The sequence below is a fragment of the Carcharhinus amblyrhynchos genome, chromosome 9 (genome assembly GCF_965287045.1).
Source record: "Carcharhinus amblyrhynchos chromosome 9, sCarAmb.v2.hapA, whole genome shotgun sequence".
Classification (NCBI taxonomy): Eukaryota; Metazoa; Chordata; class Chondrichthyes; order Carcharhiniformes; family Carcharhinidae; genus Carcharhinus; species Carcharhinus amblyrhynchos.
Window position 1 is genome coordinate 51,996,524 of NC_137332.1, and position 22,863 is coordinate 52,019,386.

Sequence of the window (22,863 nt, forward strand, 5' to 3'; positions counted from 1 at the left end):
TTGGCTGCACAGTACAATGCTGAGGGACTGCCGCATTACAGGAGATGATGTCCCCCCTCACAACCACAACCGCATACACCATACCACCGCCCCCCCCCCCCACCCCGGTCAATAACTATCTTGCAACAACTGCAACAGATTATCTGATCATTTATTTTGTTTGCGAGATCTTGCTGCGTACAAGCTTGGCTGCTGAGTTTCCAACAGTTGCAATAGTAACTAGACTTCAAAACTACTTCAGCGGCTATAAAACGATTTGGGATGTTGCAAAAGGTTCTTATACAAACGCAAGTCTTTCTTCCTCAACTGCCCAGCTGCAGAGCTGGGCAAACGATGAAGAATCTCCAGGGCCACTGCTGCAATGGCGCTCCTAACTGAGTGGAGATCAACCAGTACCTTAGATTGGTTTGTATCTTTGTTTCTATGCACTGAGACAACAATGGGGCCCTATTCTTGCCACATTTAACATGGAAGAAGGGAGAAATTACAATGTTAATATATTAAAAGGGGCTCTTGAATAGGGATGATTCAGAAAGAATTCGGTGCAGGTGCAATAGAATTCACTCAAAGAACAAATATAGCACAGGAACAGGCTCTTCAGCCCTCCAAGAACCACTAACATGGCTGGCTGGGTTGCCCAGGAATTATGGTTAACAGAGCAACAGTTGTTTAAACATGGCCAGTGTATTTTCTGCATACAGACCTGCCTTGGTGTTGGAGGAAGGTTAGTACATGTTGATATGAAACTGTTGGCTTGTATAAACAACCAGTGGCCCTGCCCACCCTATCCTCCCCTCACTCATTTATCTTATTCGCTCTACCGTTTTACCCAATCACTTTCTCTCCATAGCTTTTCAAAGTGGTGTTGGGGTATTTAAATACTTTCCTAAACACAATATGTCAGACAGTGGCAGAAAAAGAAGCAGGGGGTGGGGGCTGGCTTCTGCACAGATACCCTCTAGGATTTCATGGACTGATCATATTCTGTGGGATCCTCTATCGGAAGATTGCCCAGGCGAGTCAGAGAGAGGTAGGCGCGTATTTATTTATCTGATAAGGTTTGGAAATGAAGGTTGTGATCCTGAATGGAAGACTCGGACTCGCTTCTCGCAAGGTGAGCACCCTCTGTCCATCAGAGATAGCAGTCACTGCATCTGCCCTGCAATGCTGGCATTGAGGTTGGGCTGTATAAAACTGGTCACAATATGGATTTAATTAAAATAAATGTGTAAATAAAGGTTGCAGCAAGTGAAAGTTTATCATTTAAGTAGAACTGCACCCTACCAAATGGGAAACAGGAAAGTGACGAGTAGAATTACGAGTTAAATAAATGACACCAATTAACAATAAAATAATTAGTAAGTGGAGACAGTTCAAGAGCTGTAATTTAAATGCACTTTCACATACTGTTCACACTATAAACAAGGGAAGTGTTATTATGGATTGAAGAGAGGACATGCTTCAAAGTACTTCCTTCTGTCCTCTAATACCTTTGGAGAGCTGCATGACTCTCCAGCCAGGAATATAGGTGCACCATTCCTTTAATGATGCAACCTCTGCAACTGGAAATCTCCAGTTTGCATGAGGACTGCCCTTCACTTGTGGCCTGACATTCAATTTCTACCCACATGGACCATGTTGGTCATTATGGGCTCAAATCTTAGTGGGATGAGGTATTCGTAAACTGATGGCCAATTCTCTGCCCACTGACCCTAAGCTGACTCTCATCAGCAACTCTTACTTGCTTGAACAAACTATAATACACACCAGAAAATGACGTACATGAATGGCAGTGAGAGATTTCAAATTGCATACTACTCTGATCATTTGTGTACAGGTAAATCTCAAAACACTGAGGTCCCTGACAATGCATCCATTAATTTAGCTGTTACTCTTTACATCTGTTAATAAAATGTGCCAAACATCACACAGCAGAGCAAACCAAAGAATGACACTACGTGGGAGAGCTGTTGGCCCATCTGCATACGCTAGCTCTTTCAATTGGCTGTTCAATTATTACCATCCCCTACTGTTATTCCATAGCCCTGTAAAATTTTCCCTCTGAGGATTAATCCAGTTCTCTTTTGAATATTAAATTTTGTGGGATGGGGAAGGGAGGGAAGTGGGGCTAATGCCCTAGTGGGAGAACAGAGGAGCGGGGGAGAAACGAGTCGAGGATTCACTGCCTGATTGCTTTTCACTAACCATGCTAATAAAAGGGTGCGCAAGGATAGTGGGCAAGAACTCAGTCAGAACGTGAAGCCTCCCACAATCAACTATCCCTGTCACTCTTACTGTCTGGGCTTATCCATTTTAAATTGCTAGGTAACAGAATGCAAGCAGTACTCAAAGAAATGATAGCGACCTTACAGTGCAGAAAGAGGCCATTTGGCCCATAGAGTCTGTATCCACACTCTCCGAAAGGGCACTCCTCCTACGCCCACTCCTCGCCCTATTGCCATAATCCTGAGCACTGACCTAACCGTCTCTGGGCACGAAGGGGCAATTTTAGTACGGCCAATCCACCTAAGCTGCACATCTTTAGACTGAGAGGGGAAAACGAAGCACCGGGGACAGGGAGAACACACAAACTCCACACTGACAGTCACCCATGCTAGAATCAAACCTGGGTCTCTGGCGCTGTGAGGCAGCAGTGCTAACCACTGTGCCACCATGCATATCAGTGAAACAACAGCCATCCTGAAACTTCCTGAACAAAAGAAGAACTGGGAAGAACTGGAAAAACACTGGAAATATGATTTCAGAGGAGGAGTCATATATGTGGAGATAACTGGCCTATTTGAACATTAAATTCTGCAATTATTGATGCATCATTTAAGTAATAAAGGGTGATAAAAGAAGAAGACACACTCTTACTCAAACATGCCAGTTATTAAACCAGCCAGAATAAAATGCATGCAAAATCAAACTTACTAAGACCACACAAAGAAGAAGCAAAACACTTCGTAATTTATTTTGACCTCTTTACAATCAGTGAAAAGTCCAGGCAAGAGTTTATTACAAGAGTGTGATTTTGTAAGTAAATTTCTAATGGCTAGTTTGTTGGCTTGTGCCATTCCAAACACATAATTCACACAAATGCATGGAATGTTAAAGAGCAGGAATGCAAACGGTTGTTGCCCTTGTGTAAGGATTAACATTCAGGCAAAATACACTGCACTTGGAACAAAAATAACTACTTATCCTGGGCACACTTAACATTTCTAGAAATTAATTTGCGCACAAAAGGACAATTCTAAAATATAAAGTTCCTTAGAGGAAGAGTTACTTTCAAAACAAACGTTCTTTGTGCAATTTTCAACAACAAAATAGAGAAGTGTGACTGAGGGGCGACCAGGCTTTTTAAGCCATCAAATAAGCAGCCCATCAGTACACTTTCTGTTCACCTTCTGGCCCCTGAGCTTAATGGCCACAGAATCATCCCATTCAACACAAGGTAGCTTTGATCTTTTAGTCAGCTCCAATCAATATTAAGATAAGGCTGTTCAAAGTCTGGCCATTTTAACAATTGCAAATCATTCTCTTCTGTCGAAGCAGTTCTTGTCGAAGTCAATGACTCAGTGACAGCACCAGGGTTTGAAGCTCTTATTTTTCGTTCTCTAATTCCACAGCCTAGGGGTCTAAATAATAAATCCATACAGGTGTTGTAGCCTGTCACTAACAGACAAAAAACAGCAACACATCTCCATTATTCAACCATTCATGCGCTCTATTGATTTTGTCTTCCTTCTCCTCCCAGTTTCTCTAACTTTCTTGCCTCCGTCTCTCCTGAAGGAGTGCACTCACGCTGGTGCCTGCTTTCTTGGGCACCCTCTCATTTCTTGCTCATGTTGCTGGCATCATATTCATCCATGGGGGATGGGTGAGGAGCTTTCCAAACCAAGGCCAAGGATCCCATACAACATGCTTTTAAAGCCTTGAGAAATTGGGACCATACAGAGACCCATCATCAATGCATAAATACTCATTAAAAAGCTGAGTGAGAAAAAGACAGACACTATACACAGGGAGAACAGAAGTGATGAAGAGTGACTATGCTAATCTGTAGGAGATGAAGTACAAAGACAGAAGAATCTTTTTGTAAACATCTTAAAAGCTAATTGTTTCCTATCCACTGAAAGTTTCTTCAGAAGAATTCAGAAGCTGAGCAGTCTCACTTTATTTAAGCTTCTATTTTAGACTTCCAAAGATCAAAATCAGCTAGGATTCCATTCTTCCTAAACAGCTCACCAGAATCTGGTCAAAAGAGCCCGAAGGTAGAAACCCAAAGACCCGAGAGTCAGTCAGGCCAAAAGGAGTAATGATTTCAAGTGAACATTAAATAGATACACATATCCACACACCACTGCATAAATATACAGAGTCACAAAATATTGAAGCAGGCTAGCAGGTCATTAAGCCCATCAAGTCTGAACTTGTATATTTTTTCTACATGATTGCCTCCCATGTCATTAAACATTCCTCTCTTTTAAACAACAGTTTAATTCCCTTTTAAAATAACTTATCACTCAAGTTCATAATTGTGTAAGTGTATATGCAAGTGTGTGTTTGTGTGTGTGTGTGTGTGTGCATCAGCTATTGCGTGTGGTCGTGTCGCTATGTGAATTGTACAGGCGAGTGAGTGTTTAAGGCTGCGTAGACAAGAAAGCAAATGGGCATGTTGAGTTGAGCTAGTGTTTGAGTATGAATGCAAGCGAGTGTGAGCGATTGAGTGAATGTGAGCACAGTGAGTGTGCGAGTAAGTGAGTGTGAGACTGTGCATGTGTCCACGGGCAATTGAGTGTGCAAGGATGAATAAGTGTGTGTGTGTGTGTGTGTGTGTGTGTGCAGGTGAGTGAGAGTCTGCAAGTATGTGAATGCAAATGAACAAGTGTGTAAAGGAAAGCAGGCATGCTAACACAGTGAAGCAGCTAATACCCATGCTGTGCTGCTGCCAGTCCCAGTTTCTCACTCTGGCTGCTTAGCAAGCATCAAATGCTGCTGTTACAAAATTTCATCTACACTGGGGAAGCATCACTGCCAGACAGCAAAAGTTGCAAAATCAACCTTTCACTTTGAGTATAAATTAGCATCACCTAGCTGCGAGAAAATCCAATTATCATTTTTAGAGACAAGAGCTGGAGAAATCTGCTCATTTGTTCTGATGTGATTTGAATTTGAGCTTTTCAGACCTGACAAGACCAAGCTGAACCATTTCTGAAAGTAAGTAATTGCATCATTTGATCCTCTTCCCTTGCCATCCTCTTTATACTACAGAAGAAATTCAACATCCACACGAGCAAACTTTCTGTCCTGCAAGAACCTTCAGACTAGCAACATAACAAAATGCTTTGTCAACCTACATGGACAGTCTGAAAACCCACAGTCAGATTGACAACTACTCATCTATCCTTTTACCACTGGCACAAAATAATCTAGAGTTCTTGAAGAAACGCCACCCTGAAGAGATTAACTTTGTCCAGGTGAGAGATTCAAATCCTACTCTGTCAGATTAACTGAAATCAATCAGGACAATGACCATCACATTACAATCAAACCAAGGTGTCAGCTCCTGCTGAGAGTGTAATTGGGATGGGGAAGTGTTAAAAGAGACAGAACAAGAATAAGGAAAGAAGAGTGCACATGATTGAGAGAGAAAGAGAGCAAGGATGTGTGTGTGTGTGTAGGCAAACATAGCATCAGGTTCACTTGTGATGCCTCCCATGTTTGAATAGCCTATTGCTGATACCATTTTGGTAAACATATGAATGTGGAAAGTTGGGCAAACTGTCACAGAGTCCCAAATAGCAGTGGGGCTTCACCCCAGCAACAGTCAACAAGTGAGAAAAGGTGAAACTTTTTACCTTTTCACCTGAATGAGTCCCACTTATGAAAAAATGTCATGCTTGTTCCCTTCTCCCAAAAAGTTACATCAACCATAGCTTCAGCTGAGTCTAAGAACTGGTGCAGGATCTGCAGAATAGCCACATGCTCCTCACCAGCCCTCCCTTTGTGTCTGTTATTACTTATGTGGGCAACTCAATTTTATTTTGTTTGCTTGCTTGAACTATAAACTTGAGGTGTCTCAAATTTCAATCGTATGATATAATTTTTAAAATCTTTTAGTAGTCATCCCCCAATTTTATTACAAGTTGTAAATTTTAATTCTGCATCATGCCAAATCACAGCATATGCAGAAACACTACTACTTCTTCCCAGACTGATAAATGTTAACCATTACTTTGCTAAATAAACTAGGAGAGGAATATATTACAGTCTGCAGTTACACTGCAAATCTCGATGTTATTTGGTTTATTTGGCATCCACATGAAAGCCCTATGCCTATAATGAAGGACAGTATAAAAGTTTTAAAGAGCAAGGCAGCAGATGATTCCAGATGTGGTGGTTAAATGATGGAAGGAAGAATGGGGAGGTAAAGACATAAGATACAGTTTGAGATTCTGGGAAAGAATAATTTTAGAGTAAAGTGTCTGGAAAATAGGATCAGAATAGTTAGATAGTTTGTCTTTGACTGCCACAGACACAATGGGCTGAAAGGTCTTCTTCTGTGCTGTATACCTCCATGACTCTAGATTGTCTGGTGAAATAAATCTCCATTTCAACATTGTGAAGATGTAGCTGGGAGGAAAAATGACCCGCAAATTGCAAATCATAACAAATGGAACGATTCGCGTTGCTCTGATGTTAGCCTCACACAGACAGGCATAGTGGGTTAGCACTGCTGCCTCACAACACCAGGGATCCATGTTCGATTCCAGGCTTGGGTGACTGTGTAGAGTTTGCACCTTCTCCCAGTGTCTGCGTGGGTTTCCTCGGGGTGCTCTGGCTTCCTCCCACAGTCCAAAGATTTGGGGGTTAGGTTGATTGACCACACTAAATTGCCCTTAGTGTCAGGGGGTTAGCAGGGTAAATATGTGGGACTGCAGGAATAGGGCCTGGGTGGGATTGTGGTTGGTGCATACTCGATGGGCCAAATGGCAACCTTCTGCACTGTAGGGATTCTATGGAGTAACTCACCCTCAATCTCCCAATGAATTTCATAAAGTTGGTGCATTTGTGTATTGGCTGCTACTTAAACATGCTTCAGGAAGTTAGGACTGAACAGTACTTTAATTAGGAGATTATTATTGAGGAGATTTATATTCCTACAATGCCACTCTGGCTCTGGAAAGGGCCAATTCAAATTGTACAGTCTAATTCCTACATTGTAAAACAGTTGGAAATTTTGAAAAGTTAAAATTAATATAAAGTCTATCTGCTTCTCTCTTAATCCAAGCTTTCATTCCCCCTCTATTTGTCTTTCTGCACCTACTGTGACTCACTATTGTACTTTTTTCTCTGTCTTTAAGGTTTTAATCTCAATTCTTAAATCTCGTTAGTTAAGGAGACAGATCATTGGTCCCATCACTCATTAAAGGTCCCAGATGTCCTGTTGCTTTTGCCACACTGTTATCAGCTCCCACTTCCAACAACTGACAGCACAAATAAATTTTCATGGTGGGGGGGGTGGGGGTGTGAATAAAGTACAATTAATAGGGAAAGCAGCAAGAGGTCCCAGTCCTGCAAACCTGGGCCCCTATGTTGACTAAACTGATTTAAATCAGCACTTCTGCAGTTTAAGGCACCGAATTTTCAAAGAGGATCAATTTCACGCAGCCACGATAAAATTTTCAACACTCATTGACCTGAAATTTTCACAGCGGCTGCCTGATTTGCTGAGCATTTCCAGCATTTTTTGGGAGGGGTTTTATTTCAGATTTTCAGCATCTGCAGTATTGTTTTTGCTTTAAAATTTCAACAAGGCTGGTGACTTCCCAAATACACTGGGTTCCAGAATCCCTGATCCAATGCGGAATGATAATCCAGTGTAAATTGTACATTTGCTGTCCAACAGTAAACTCTCGCTCAATTGCGTATAAACAGACTAATGTCAGGAGTCAAGGTTTTGCACAGTTTAGATTCCTCGACAGAATAAATAGACTGCAGAACCCATTATGAACATGTCAGTTTCTCCCCACCTTTTTGGGAAGAGTAGGGATAAGCAAACGCACATTTTGTGAAGAAAAAAATGAAGTGTGTAAACAAATAGTTTCAAGGGAGAGATTCTGATAAAGGGTGGCATTCCACAAAAAATAATAATATATCTTGATTAACTTTCCCATTAGATCACCAGTAACAGGAGTGACCCTCCAGTCAATCTTTCTCATTTGCAATGCAACAGCACAGTAGACTATTGTCTTCAGGACTGAGGGACACACATCATTTCCCTTAATGCAATGACTTTACTATCATGATACTGGGCCTTTCTTTGTCTTTTTACAGCATTTTTTTAAGTAAACAAGGTTACAAATCAACCACATATTAAATACTAAGTGACTTATTTTAACATGATGCATGAACTAAATGACATCCCGTGTACAGTACTCAACTCTCAAAGTATGGAGCAAGTTTCTTTTATCTAAAACTGTGGAATAAAACAAATGTAATTTAAGAGTTGGAAAGCAAATTTATTAAATTTTAAAACCCCTTTGATAACTTTCCTGGGAGTTTATTGTAAAGGCTGATACCAGGTCTGAGGTTCCAGGGAATGTGAGGGTTTATTCACGAGCCCCATCCCTCCTTACATTTGGGTTGCTGACCAGGTCATTTTTCTTGTGCTAGTTAAGCAGAAGAATTCACACCGGGCCGTCGATTTACAATTTACAGGGATTGAGTGGGAGAGGGGTCTCAAGCTGAGAACTCACTCATCTCCTACACAAGAGTTAAGATTGCATTGTACATCCGCGGGGATAGAGGCTGCCAACTCTGGCCCCCTGGGGAGAAGAGGGGGGTGGGGACAGAGGAGATGAAATGCCTAATCCCTTCACATTTCAGACACTTATTGTACTGACAGTTTATTGGTAAATTAAAAACCATGCAAAGAACTGCCCAACACTGCATTTTCCGAAATTGAAAAGCAAAATCCAATTGCCACTTGAAAGGCAGCGTGTTTACTACACCCAATACCCATTTACAGAAACACCATTAAATCAAGGATAAACTTTAAAATCGTTTTCTTTAATTGAACTTTTTAAATTGGATCCCGAGACAAACAAGGCAAAGTTTGCACTTGGTGTGAAACTGACAGGCTGTCCACGCACTCAGTGATTCCTCGCTAAGTTGCTGGCATCCCGGGGGGAGATTGGTTTGAAAAGTAAGTACATTATTCTACATGCATTTATCATCCAAATGACAAATGCTCCAGCGCTTCCACACAATTTGGAGTCTAACCCGGCACACAGATTAGCACCAGATTTATTTCCATTAAAAAAAACACATCCTGGAATGTCTAAATAACTCTGGGTCCCATTTAACCACATCCGATTCTCAGCCAATGTTTTAAAAGAGAAACTGGCTTTGCAGTTGGCGTCCCCCCACCTTACCGTTAGCGGAGTGCTGAAGCACCAGGTTGGATCCCAGGAAGAGGAAGAGAGTTTGGAAGTTTGCAGCCCAGCCTAGGGGATGTTTAGCCCCGGGATGCTCCATTGCCCCAGTCGCTGCTGCTGCTGTCCACACTTCAGCTGGGGTTTATTTATCTCGGGATTGCTGCTGAGCCACTGGAGGGTTTATTTTCTCTCTCACTCGCTGCCTCTTCAAGCCCTCTGTTGCTTCACCCTCTGTAAAATCTGCAGCATCCCATCTATGGGCTCGCACACGGGCTGCTGCTGCTGCTGTGACTGGGACTGATACAGTCTCTCCTCTCCGTCTCCCCCCTCCTCCGGGTGGCCGGAGAACAGCTCAGTAGCACCACCCCATGGAGCCTGACTGCAGCTCGGCATCGCCACCCTGTGCAGACAGAGAGAAATACAGAACTACCCCATGGCCTAAGGGAGAGAAAATATAGAACTACCCCCGTGGGTAAGAGAGAGCACTATCCACATTTGATTTGATTTATTAGTGTCACATCTATTAATATACAGTGAAAAGTATTGTTTCTTGCACGTTATACCGACAAAGCATACCATTCATAGAGAAGGAAACGAGAGAGTGCAGAATGTAGTGTTACAGACATGGCTAGGGTGTAGAGAAAGATCAACTTAATGTGAGGCATGTCCATTCAAAAAGTCTGACAGCAGCAAAGAAGAAGCTATTCTTGCATTGGTTGATACACGACCTCAGGCTTTTATATCTTTTTCCAGACGGAAGAAGGTGGAAGAGAGAATGTTCTGGATGCATGGGGTCCTTAATTATGCTGGCCGCTTTGCAGAGGCAGCAGAAAGTGTAAACAGAGTCAATGGATGGGAGGCTGGTTTGCATGATGGATTGATAAGAGAGGGGAGTAAGGGTTATGGGGAGAGGGCGGGAAGGTGGAACTGAGCCACGACAGATCAGCCATGATCTTATTGAATGGCGGGGCAGGCTCAAGGGGCTGGATGGCCTACTCCTGCTCCTATTTCTTATGTTCTTATGTTCTTATTGGGCTACACTCACAACCTTTCGTAGTTCCTTGTGGACTTCGGCAGAGCAGGAGCCACACCAAGCTGTGATACAACCAGAGAGAAAGAGAGAGAAATACAGAATGACCTCCATGGGGTAAGAGAGATATACAGAACTTTCCCCCGCTCCCCCCTCCCCCCCCCAATGGGGTAAGAGAGAGAAGGAGAGACACACAGAACACTCCCCTGGGATAAGAGAGAGAGAAATACAGAACTACCCCCATGGGGTAAGAGAAAGAAAAATAAGGTGGTAGGGACAGGAGCAGGCTATTCATCCCATTGAAGCTGCTCTGACATTCACTATAATCATGGCTGATCAGACAATTCAATATCGTTTATGCACATTATCTCCATAACCATTTACAGTATTGTTAATCAGAAATCTCTACTTTAAACATGCTCAATGACTGAACTTCTATAACCCTCTGGGTGGTATGTGGCACAGTGGTTAGCACTGCTGCCTCACAGTGCCAGGGACCCAGGTTCAATTCCAGCCTTGGGTCACTGTCTGTGTGGAGTCTGCAATTCTCCCCATGTCTGTGTGGGCTTCGTCTGGGTGCTCCGGTTTCCTCCCATAGTGTAAGATGTGCAGGTAAGGTGGACTGACCATGCTAGATTGCCCCTTAATGTCCAAGGATGTGTAGGTTAGGGGGTAAGCAGGGTAAACGCATGGTGTTAGAGGGCCAGGGTGCTGAATGAGGCTGTTGGAAAGTTGGTGCAGACTTGATGGGCTGAATGGCCTCCTTCTGCATTGTAGGGATTCTAATTCCAAAGGTTCACAATCCTCTGTGTAATGAAATGTTTCCTATCTCAGTCCTCAATGACATCCCTCTTATTTTGAAATTGTGACTCCCCAACAAGGGGAAACATCCTATCTGTGTCTACCCTGTTTATTCCTTTAAGTATTTTGTAGGTTTCACTGCGATCACGTCTTATTCTTTGAAACCCTGGAGAATACAGGCCCAATTTCTCCAATCTCTCTTCATAACATAAGAACATAAGAAATAGGAGCAGGAGTAGGCCATCTAGCCCTTCGAGCCTGCCCCGCCATTCAATAAGATCATGGCTGATCTATCGTGGCTCAGTTCCACTTTCCCGCCCTCTCCCCATAACCCTTAATCCCCTCTCTTATCAAAAACCCATCAACCCGCGTCTTAAAAATATTTACTGAGGCAGCCTCCACCACTTCAACGGGCAGAGAATTTCAGAGATTCACCACCCTTTGAGTGAAGACGTTCCTCCTCAACTCTGTTCTAAACCGCCCCCCCCTTTATCTTGAGGCTGTGCCCCCTAGTCCTACTGTCTTTTTTGAGCGGGAAGAGTCTCTCCACCTCTATCCTATCCATCCCATTCATCATCTTATACGTCTCAGTGAGATCTCCCCTCATTCTTCTAAACTCCTCTGGAACAAATCTGGTGAAATATAAAATTTCCCCCATGGAGGCACGAGAGAGAGATTGGGATTCTCTAGTGTCGTTGCTCTGAATGGAGATTTGGCTGAGCGCCAGTTCTTGCTGTCAGTGGCGGTGAAGCAAATGAGGCTGGAGAATTCGGGCTAGAGAGTCATAATCTTCTCCTCTCACGCCCTAAGGAAAGAATGAAGTGGCACGAACTCTCCTGCGGAAAACAAAAGTGAAAAAAAAAGCCTTGTGTCCATACAGGACTTTTCATGATCACCAGATGTCTCAATTTAAGTGCTCATTTATGATGGATTTGAGGAAGAATTTCTTCTCTCTGAGTGGTGAATCTTTGGAATTCTTTACCCCAGGAAGCTGTGGAGGCTAAGTTCTGGAACACTTTCAAGGCTGAGATCAATAGGTTTTTAATCAATAGGGGAATTAAGGGTTATGGAGATAAGGCAGAAAAATGGACTTAGTGAGTGTTAGATCAGACATGATCTTGTTAAATGGCAGAGCAGGCTGGAAGGACTGAATGGCCTACTGCTGTTCCTATTTCTTATTGCCTTATGATAACTGACCAAATCTTTTGACTAATTATTAACTGTAGCCTGTTCTTTCAGCTCTATGGTATTATTGAAAGGTTAACAAGCATAGAAATGGTTTCTTCACCAACTTCATAAGAAACATGAACTGCCTCTGACATCTGCCCCAATCTCAATCTATAAAACCCAATTTAGAAATCTGTGCTACTGGTGCGAAACCTTATCTGCCATCATACATGTTGTGGGTTAAATGCAGCCTTTTCAGGATTTTTGATATACATCAGCTTCACTGGGTTCAACCTGCAATGTACATTCAGAAAATGTTAGTTCTCCCTGTTTCATATTGTTTCTAATCTAACATCTTATCCAGCTCTATTCCTTTTCTGACTTCCCATGGTTTCTGGTTTTATTTGAAGTCTTCATGTGAGATTCAGTCAAAAGTCTAAATAATCATTAGAAATTCCATTATTTGAAATATTCTTCAAGAATCAAGGAGCTTCGTCAAGTAGATCTTCCATTGCTAAATCCATGCTGACTGGTTCCTATTAAGCTGTTGCTTTATTCCTTAACCTGACTCATAGAATCCCTACAGTGCGGAAGGAGGCCATTTGGGTCATCGAGTCTGCACTGACAACAATCCCATCCAGGTTCTATTCCCGTAACTCCTCATATTTACCCTGCTAATTCCCCGGACACTGGGGTTAATTTAGCATGGCCAATCAACCTAACCTGCACATCTTTGAATTCTTCAGGATCATAGAGTCACAGAATCAGATGTTTACAGTATGGAAACAGGCCCTTCGGCCCAACTTGTCTATGTCGCCTTTTTTTAAACCCCGAAGCTAGTCCCAATTGCCCGCATTTGGCCCATGTCCTTCTATATCCACCTTAGTCATGTAACTGTCTAAATGTTTTTGAAAAAACAAAATTGTACTCTACTACTATCTATGGTAGCTTGTTCCAGACACTCACCACTGTTTGTGTGAAAAAGTTGCCCCTCTGGACGCTTTTGTATCTTCTGCCAGCCTCTTGGGCCAGACCTATCATTCTCATCCAAATCATCAATATAAATGACAAATAACAGTGGACCCAGTACCTTAAACCTATCTCCTCTAATTTTAGACTCCCCCACCTTTGGGAAAAGACATTGACTATCTAGCTGATCAATGCCCCTCATTATTTTATAGACTTCTATAAGACCATCCTTCAGCCTTCTACACTCCAGAGGAAAAGGTCCCAGTCTAACAGCTTCTCCTTATAACTCAAACCGTCAAGTCCCAGTAGCATCCTAGTAAATCTTTTCTGCACTCTTTCTGGTTTAATAATATCCTTTCTATAATAGGGTGACCAGATCTGTACTCAGTATTCCAAGTGTGGCCTTACCAATATCTTGTACAACTTCGACAAGACGTCCTGACTCCTGTATTCAATGTTCTGACCAAAGAAACTAAGCATGCTGAATGCCTTCTTCACCACTCTGTCCATCAATGACTCCACTTTCAAGGAGCTATGAACATGTATCCCTAAATCTCTTTTTCTGTAACACTCCCAACACCCTACCATTAACTGAGTAAGTTCTGCCCTGGTTCAATCTACCAAAATGCAACACCATTATTTATCTAAATTAAACTCCATCTGCCATTCGTCAGCCCACTGGCCCAATCAATCAAGGCCCCATTGCAATCCTAGATCTTCATTGTCCACTATGCCACCAATCTTGGTGTCACCTGGAAACTTACTAACCATGCCTCCTATATTCTCATCCAAATCATTAATATAAATGGCAAATAACAGTGGACCCAGCACTGATCCCTGAGGCACACCACTGGTCACAGGCCTCCAGTTTGAAAAACAAGCCTCTACAACCCTCTTCTGTCATCAAAATAATTTTGTATCCATTTAGCTACCTCACCCTGGATTCCATGAGATTTAGCCTGACACAACAGCCTACCATGTGGTGCTTTGTTAAGGCCTTGCTAAAGTCCATGTAGACAATGTCATCAGCACTGCCCCCATCTACCTTCTTGGTTAGCCCTTCAAAAAACACAGTCAAATTTGTGAGAATGTCTGTAGATCCTGTCTCTCAAAATACCTTCCAACAACTTACCCATCACAGATGTGAGGCTCACTGGCCTGTAGTTTCCAGGCTTTATCCTGCAGCCCTTTTTAAACAAAGGCACAACATTTGCCACCCTCAGGCACCTCACCTGTGTCTATTGATGATTCAAATATCTTGGCTAGAGGACCTGTATTTCCTCCCTATCTTCCCACAATGTCCTGGGATACATTTCATCAGGGATTTGTCTATCTTGATGCACTTTAAGAATTCCAGCACCTCCTTCTCTGTAATATGTACACTCCTCAAGACATCACTATCTATTTTCCCAAGTTCCCTCACATCCATACTTTTCTCAACACTAAAAACTGATGAAAAATATTCATTTAGGATCTCACCCATCTCTTCTGCCTGCATACATAGATGACCTTGTTGATTCTTAAGAGGCCCTACTCTCACCCTTGTTACTCTTTTGCCCTTTATGTATTTGTAGGAGCTCTTTGGATTCTCCTTTGCCTTATCTGCCAAAATAATCTCGTGTCCCCTTTTTGCCTTCCTGATTTCTCTCTTATCTTTACTCCTACACTGCCGATATTCTTCAAGGATTCACTTGACCCCAACTGCCTATGCATGTCATGTGCTCCTTTTTTTTAACCAGGGCCTCAATACCCCGAGTCATCCAGGGTTCCCTATTTCTGCCAGCCTCCTTGGTTAACATGCTTCTGAAAGTCTCCCACTTACGAAACGTCCTTTTGCCTTCCCACAGACTCTCCCAATTAAGTTTTGAAAGTCCCTGCCTGATACCATCAAAATTGGCCTTGCCCCAATTTAGAATTTTAACTTTTGGGACAGACCTATCATTCTCCATAGCTATCTTAAAACTAATAGAATTATGGTCACTGATCCCAAAGTGGTCCTTCACTACACAAAAGTGTCACCCGCCCTTCCTTATTTCCCAAGAGGAGGTCAAGTTTTGTCCCTTTTCTAGTCAGGCCATCCACATACTGAATGAGAAATTCCTCCTGAATACACTCAACAAATTTCTCTCCATCCAACCATCTAATACTATGGCTGTCCCAGTTAATTTGGGTAAGTTAAAATCTCTTAGTATTATTACCCTATTTTTCTTGGAGCTATATGTAATCTCCTTACATATTTGCTCCTCAATTTCCTGCTGACTATTTGCGGGCCTATAATACAACTCTATCAAAGTGATTTCCCCCTTCTTATTTCTCAGTTCTTCCCATATAGACTCAGTGGCCGAACCGTTGGATACATTACCTCTCAGTACTGCCATCATGTTTTCCCTAATCAAGAGTGCCTTACCTCCCTTATCTCCCGTTCTAGTTTTCCTATAACATTTGTATCCTGGAACACTGAGCTGCTCAGTGTTCCCTCCCTTAGCCACGTTTCAGTAATCGCTTTAATATCCCAGTTCCACGTACGCATTCATGCCCTGAGTTCATCTGCCTTGCCGTCAGGCCTCTTGCATTGAAACAAATGCAGTTTAATCTGGACTTCCCTTGCTCTCTGTCTTGCTTTCCATTCCATTATTTCATACAGTCATTCCATTATTTTACTTATGGCTGACATTTAAATAGCTGGGTCAGATTTCTCCCTTGTTTGAGTATTGGTATTACATTTGCCTTCAATCCTAAGGAATCTCACCAGTTTGCAGTGATTTCTCCCATATTGTGAGCTGTGGTTCAGTTGGTATCATTCATGTCTCTGTGTCTTAAGGATTGTTATATGAAGTCCTACTCCAGAGACCCGAGACCAGTAATTATGCTGACACTCCAGTGCAGCAAAGAGAGTTCTGCATGGTTGGAGGCATTAACTTTTGAATTATATCTAAATATAAAGGTCCTGGTTGCCATCTTAGATGAATGTGAAAAATTCCACAACACCATTCTAAAGAAGAGCAAGAGTTTTCCCCAGAATCCTGATAAATATTTATCTCAAGCTACTTTCTAAAACACATTGGCCATTCATGCGCAGCAGTGGCGGCTCAGCAAAATCTCCATTCACTGCAGCAGGACCGGAGATTCCCAGCTGTGGACAAAGTCAGAGAATCCGGACCACTGTCAGGTAATTTATCTCATTACTGTTTGTGGGCGTTTACTATGTACAAATTGGTTTTGGCATTTCCTAAATAAGTAAGTATCTATACTTTAAAAATACTTCGTTGCCTGTAAAGAGTTTGGGAATTATATATATATATTTAAGTTTTTTTTCAGTTTATTAGTGTCATAAGCTGGCTTACATTAACACTGTAATGAAGTTACTGTGAAAATTCCCTAGTTGCCATATTCTGGCATCTGTTCAGGTACACTGAAGGAGAATTTAGCATGGCCAATGCACCTAATCAGCATGTCTTTCAGATTGTGAGAGGAAACTGGAACACCCAGAGGAAACCCATGCAGATACGGGGAGGATGTGCAAACTCCACACAGACAGTGACCAAGCTGGGAATCGAACCCAGGTCCTTGGCGCTGTGAGGCAGCAACGCTAACCACTGCGCCACTGTGCTGCCCCATGGGCAGGATTTTTACCGTCTTGCTTGACTTGAAACCAGAAAATCCCATCCGAGATCAAGGGACCTTCCCATTGTCTGCTCCTCGCCCACTCCCCTTACTGTGGCAGGTAGGACAGTAGAATTCCAGTATGTATCTGCGGTTTGTACTGTGTTAGTCCAGTTCAGTATAGAAAGTGTTGGGCTAGTAGAATTGGCGCCAACATCTTTAGGGTAGGGACAGTAAGGAATTGACACAATTGTTTTGGATAATTTCTTAGAACAGAACATTCTGGAACCAACCTGGGGTCAGGCTGTACTAGATTTGGTACTGAGCAAAAGGATGGAATTAATTAATGACCTTATAGTGGGGGCAACCTTAGGTTGCAGTAATCATAATATGATTGAATTTTACAGTCAGTTTGAAGGAAGAAAGAATGGGTCTAAGATTAATATTTTAAATCTAATTAAGAGCAATTACGAGAGCATGAAGATAGAGCTAATAAAAGTGTACTGGCAATTTAGCTTCAAGAATAGGTCAATTGAAATTCAGTGGCAGACATTTAATGGGCTACTTCTGAATAGATACATTCTAATGAGAAAGAAGAATTCCAAAGGAGGATATACCATTTGTGGTCAAGCAATAAAGTTAAAAATAGCATTGAACTTAAAGAAAAAGCATATCATTACGCAAAGATCGGTGGCAGGTCAGAAGATTGGGCAGAATATAAAACAGAAAAGAATGACTAAAAGATTAATAAGGAGGGAAAATGAGATTAATCAGGAGGTAGTACGAGAAAAAAAGCTAGCTAGAAACATAAGAAAAGATAGAAAGAGTTTTTATAGATAATTAAGAAGTGTTCACAAAGTGAGTGTTGGTCCTATAGGAAATGAATCTGGGGGAATTAATAATGGAAAATAAGGAGATAGATGAATTGAACTGAAATTTTGTATTGGTCTCCATGAAAGAAGATATAAGTAATATCCCAGAAACAGCTATGCATTAGGATATGAGAGGGAGGAACTCAAGAAATCTATTATCACCAGGGAAGAGGTCATTAATAAGTTGTTAGAACTGTGGGTTGACAAGTCCTCGGGTGCAGATGGATTTCATCTTAGGGTCTTAAACAAAGTGTCTAGTGAGATATATATGCTTTGGTTTTAATTTTCCAGAAATCACTAGATTTGGGGAAGGTCCCATTAGATTGGAAAATAGTAAATGTAATTTCTTTATTCAAAAAAGGAGGGAGATAAAAAGCAAGAAACCACAGGCCAGTTTGCTGTCACAGAGAAAATGTTAGAAAGTATTTTCTTATATAGGTCATCAAATTACCACCAGGTCATAGCTTGAATTAAAAATAAAGGCCTGGATTTTCCAACAACAAAACAAAGTGCCTAATGGGTGGGAAAATGGGAGTGTTTCCAGCCTTTTTTTTGTGCATACTTACCAGAACAAATCTCTAACATTTTATGCAGTGCAGAGTGTCTCAGTGCGATGACCTCTAGTATGTAGGGGGCAGGGCCAATTCCCACGTGAGAGGCCAGCAGCATAGTGCTGTGCAGGCCATTGCCTATTTGTCAGTGCAGAGATTGGCACAAGTGCACTGCCCCCCACACCCGCCCCCCAACCCTAGTTGCAAGCATCCAATTGCTGGCCTTCCCTGGAACCCCCCCAACTGCTGGCCTCCTGACACCCACCTCCCCCCAATCGCTGGCCTACTTCAAGGGGGTGGGACCAGAGGTATTGAACATGCAGGGGGCAGGACCTGTTAGGAGGTGATCAGCGGAGGTGGGACCCCACTGCCACTCTATAAGAGGGATTGTTGGAGGAGGGAGGAGGCAATCGGGGCTGGCTTTCGGGGTAGTAATGGGCCTAGTCACTGAGGGAGGGGGGTATGGGGCTGGCTGCAGAGGGGGAAGATCGGGGCTGGCGGGGGATGGGTGAGGAGATCAGGGCTGGCCCAGGGAGGTTCTTAATTGTAAATTGAAATTGTAATTTCCATATGATAATCAGCTCCATGGAGCTGATTGCGCTAAACAAAAAAGCTCTTGGGAGACTCGCAACAAACACAGTAAAACTCACCGCTGTTGTCTTCCGTGCAGTGCAGCATACTGGGAGAATCACAGGCAAAATTGTTTAAATACTCCTGCACAATATTAGTAACATCAAATAACATAACCTTATACATGATCACCTCAGAAAGGAGTGGGAAATGTTTAAAATGTGTTTTCTAATCTAATTTTGCCTTTGGCATCCTTAAATGGGCACTGTCTTTCCCTTAAAGTGGCACTATCTTTGTCTTTAAAGGGCATTGTCTTTGGTTAGCACACTTTAAGAGGTTCTAAGAATGTCATTTTTGTAGTGCACTAAATAGTTGGTGCTCATAAAACTTTGATGGTGGGTCAAGGGAGCTTAGGAGCAATTTGGTGAAAGGCATATTTAGGAATAATGTCAGAAAGTACTTGGCACAAAATTTACAACACAGAAATATGCCAGTCAGCCTAAGTAGTCTATCCCACTGTTTATGCTCAACACAAGCCTCTTCCCAGTCTGCTTCATATAATCCTATTAGCATTTCTTTCTATTCTTTTCTCCCTCATTTATTTACATAGAAACATTGAAACTAGAAGCAGGAATAGACCATTCGGCTCTTCGAATCTGCTCCACCATTCATTTTGATCATGACTGATCTTATGTTTTTTACTTCAATTACTTCATGTGGGAGCAAGTTCCACATTCTAACCATTTTCTCTTGAATTAATTTATGACTGTTATACATTTATGGCTTCTGATTTTGGATTCCCTATCAAGTGGAATCATCTTCTCTACATCTATCAGAGGGTTGTGCTACTTTGAAATTCTCTGCCTCAGAAGGTGATGAAGGTGGGGGTCATTGAATATTTTTAAGGCAGAGGTAGACAGATTATTGACAAAGAACAAATAACATTACCACACAGGACCAGGCCCTTTGGCCCATGAAGCCTGTGCCGACACAGATGCTTCTTTAATGTAATATTTTCTTGCCTCTATGTGGTCCATATCCCTATATTCCCTGCCTATTCATATATCTAACCAGATGCCTTTTGAACGTTGTCTTAGAACTTACTCCCAACATGTCCTCTGGCAGCACGTTCTAGGCACTTCCCACCCTCTGAGTGAAAAACTTGCCTCTTACATCTCTTTTAAACTTTCCCCCTCTCACTTTTAACCTATGCCTCTGAATAATTGACCCTTCAGCCCTAGGAAAAAGACCCTAACTAGCCACTGTATCCAAGCCTGTTGTCATTTTGCAAACTTCTACCAGATTCCCCCGCCATTCTCTGACACGCCAATGAAAACAATCCAAGTTTGTTGAACCTTTCTTCATAGTCCATATCCTTCAAACCAGGCAACATCCTGATAAATCTCTTCTGCACCCTTTCCAATGCATCAACACCCTTCCGGTAGTGTGGGGAATAGAATTGTACACAGTACTCCAAATGCGGCCTAACCAAAGTCTTACACAGCTGCAACATGATTTTTCAATTCCTAAACTCAATGCCCCAACCAATGAAGACCAGCATGCCAAATGCCTTCTTGACCACCTTGTTCACCCGAGTTGCCACCTTCAAGGAACTGTGGATCTGCAAGCCTTGTTCTTTCTGTATGCTTTCCTTCTGCAGTAGACCTTCCAAATCGCATTACCTCACATTTGCCCAGGTTAAATTCCTTCTGCCATCTTTCAGCCCAGGTCTCCAGCAAATTTATATCCAGCTGTATCCTCTGACAATCCTCCTCACTATCTACTACTCCCCCAATTTTTGTATCATCTGTAAATTTACTAATCATATCAGCTACATTTTCCTCCAAATCATTTATACATATATTACAAACAACAGAGGCCCCAGCACAGATCTTTGTGGAACGCTACTTGCCACAGACCTCCAGTTAGAAAAGCTATTCTCTGTTTTCTATGCCCAAGCCAGTTTTGTATCCATCTTACCAGCCCACCTTGGATCCCATATAACTTCACCCTATGTATCAACCTGCCAGGAGGAAATTTATCAAAGGCTTTACTGAAGTCCATATATACAACATCCACTGCCCTGCTCTGGTCAATTTTTTTGTCACTTCCTCAAAGGACTCAATCAAGTTTGTGAGGCATGACCTCCCCTTCACAAAATCAAGCTGCCTGTCACTAATAAGCCTATTCTTTTCCAGATGTGAGTACATCCTGTCCCTAAGGATCTTCCCCAATAATTTCCCCACCACAGATGCAAGGCTCACAGGCCTGTAATTTCCTAGATTGTGTTTCCTGCCCTTCTTAAACAAAGGAAGAAAGTTAGCTACTCTCAAATCCACTGGTACCTCAACCTTGGCTAAAGAAGATACAAAGATTTTGGCTAACGCCTCAGCAATTTCTTTCCTCGCCTCTCTCAATATTCTGGGGACAGCAAGAAGGAACAGCACTCCAAAAGCTCATAATTTCAAATAAACCTGTTGGCCTTTAAAAAGGTATTGTGCAACTTCTTACTGTGTCCACCCCAATCCAACACCAGCAACTCCACATCAGTATTCTGGAACAGACCCTATTTGGCCCTGGGGACTTATCCCCTTTAATGTTTTTCAAAACCTCCAATACCTCCTCCCTTTTTATCTCAATATGTCCTAGAATGTCAATATCCTCCCTTCTACACTCACCATCCACCACATCCTTCTCCTTTGTGAATACTGATACAAAGTACTCATTAAGGGCCTCACATCTAGCTCTACACACAAATTCCCTCCACTGTCCTAGAGAGGACTTACCCTTTCCTTAGCTATCATCCTTAGCTTCCTTAGCTTCTTCCTTATATACACACAAAATCTCCTTAAGGACATTTCATGGCCCTTTTAGCTCTCCTACGTCCCTGTTTATTCCTCAAGAGCCTTATCCGTTTTCAATTTCCTGAAATTTATGTATGCCTCCTTCTTCTTTTTCACTAAGGTCACAATCTGTCTTGTTATCCAGGGTTTCTGAATCTTGCCATCTTTACTCTTCATTTTTACAGGGGTATACTTGTCCTGACTTTTAAAAGACTTCTACATATCGGATGTGGATTTATGCTCAAACCCCCCCCCCACAGCTTACATACCCTGGCTGCTGCCTAACACTGGGATGGTAAAGGTATCAAAAGTTATTGTGAGTAAATGGGAATGTAGAATTTGTAACACAAACAGGTAAGCCATGATTTCATTGAATGATAGAACAGACTTACTTCTATGTTGTATGCATATTTGGATGTTCTTTTCTAGAGTATGGACTCCCAATCTGTATTGTCTTTCTGTACAGTGTCACCCTCTGTTTGGTATCATGCAAGTAAATCCCTTTTTCACCTTCTTCCCTACTTCCAGATCCTTTTGGAAAATGGAGATGAGAGTGTGGGCTAGCCAAAATTCTGTATAAGTTTAACACAATTTCCTTATTTTCAACTGAATCCCTCTGGAAATGAACCCCAGTGCTTTGTCTGCTGTTCTGATAGCCTTGTGGTAACCTACCTTGCTATTTTTAATAGATTGTGCATCTACCCTGTTAGATCCTGAGGTAAGTTTCACAAAAGATGTGAAGTTCCAAACTGGATTTGGAGTGGAAACCTTGGTGGCACTTTAGAGACAATTTTGATGGTGTAATCGGGTGGACATTTCAGATGAATGAGCTAAGATAGATCTGTATTCACCTTGTGAAAATGGGAAGGATTTTAACACTGCGAATGAAATACTACCTCCGCCTTGTAGATTAATGGAACGTTACAACACAGAAACGGGCCATTTAGTCCATCAATCTGTTGCAATGGTTTTCTTCACATGAACCACTCAGGTTGATCCCATGTCTACTCC

General features: G+C 42.2%; 1 protein-coding gene across 3 annotated transcripts in view; it reads right to left on the reverse strand.

Annotated features, from left to right (window-relative positions):
- The window catches only part of ror1 (receptor tyrosine kinase-like orphan receptor 1), a 266,618-nt gene extending 256,901 nt beyond the window's left edge, over positions 1-9,717 (reverse strand). For all 3 annotated transcript variants that reach the window (XM_080195621.1, XM_080195623.1, XM_080195620.1), the window contains exon 1: positions 9,444-9,717. In XM_080195621.1, coding sequence (XP_080051747.1) covers positions 9,444-9,546 — 103 coding nt within the window. In that variant the 5' untranslated portion in view covers positions 9,547-9,717. The remainder of the gene's footprint in view (positions 1-9,443) is intronic.
- Positions 9,718-22,863: the final 13,146 nt, after the last annotated feature.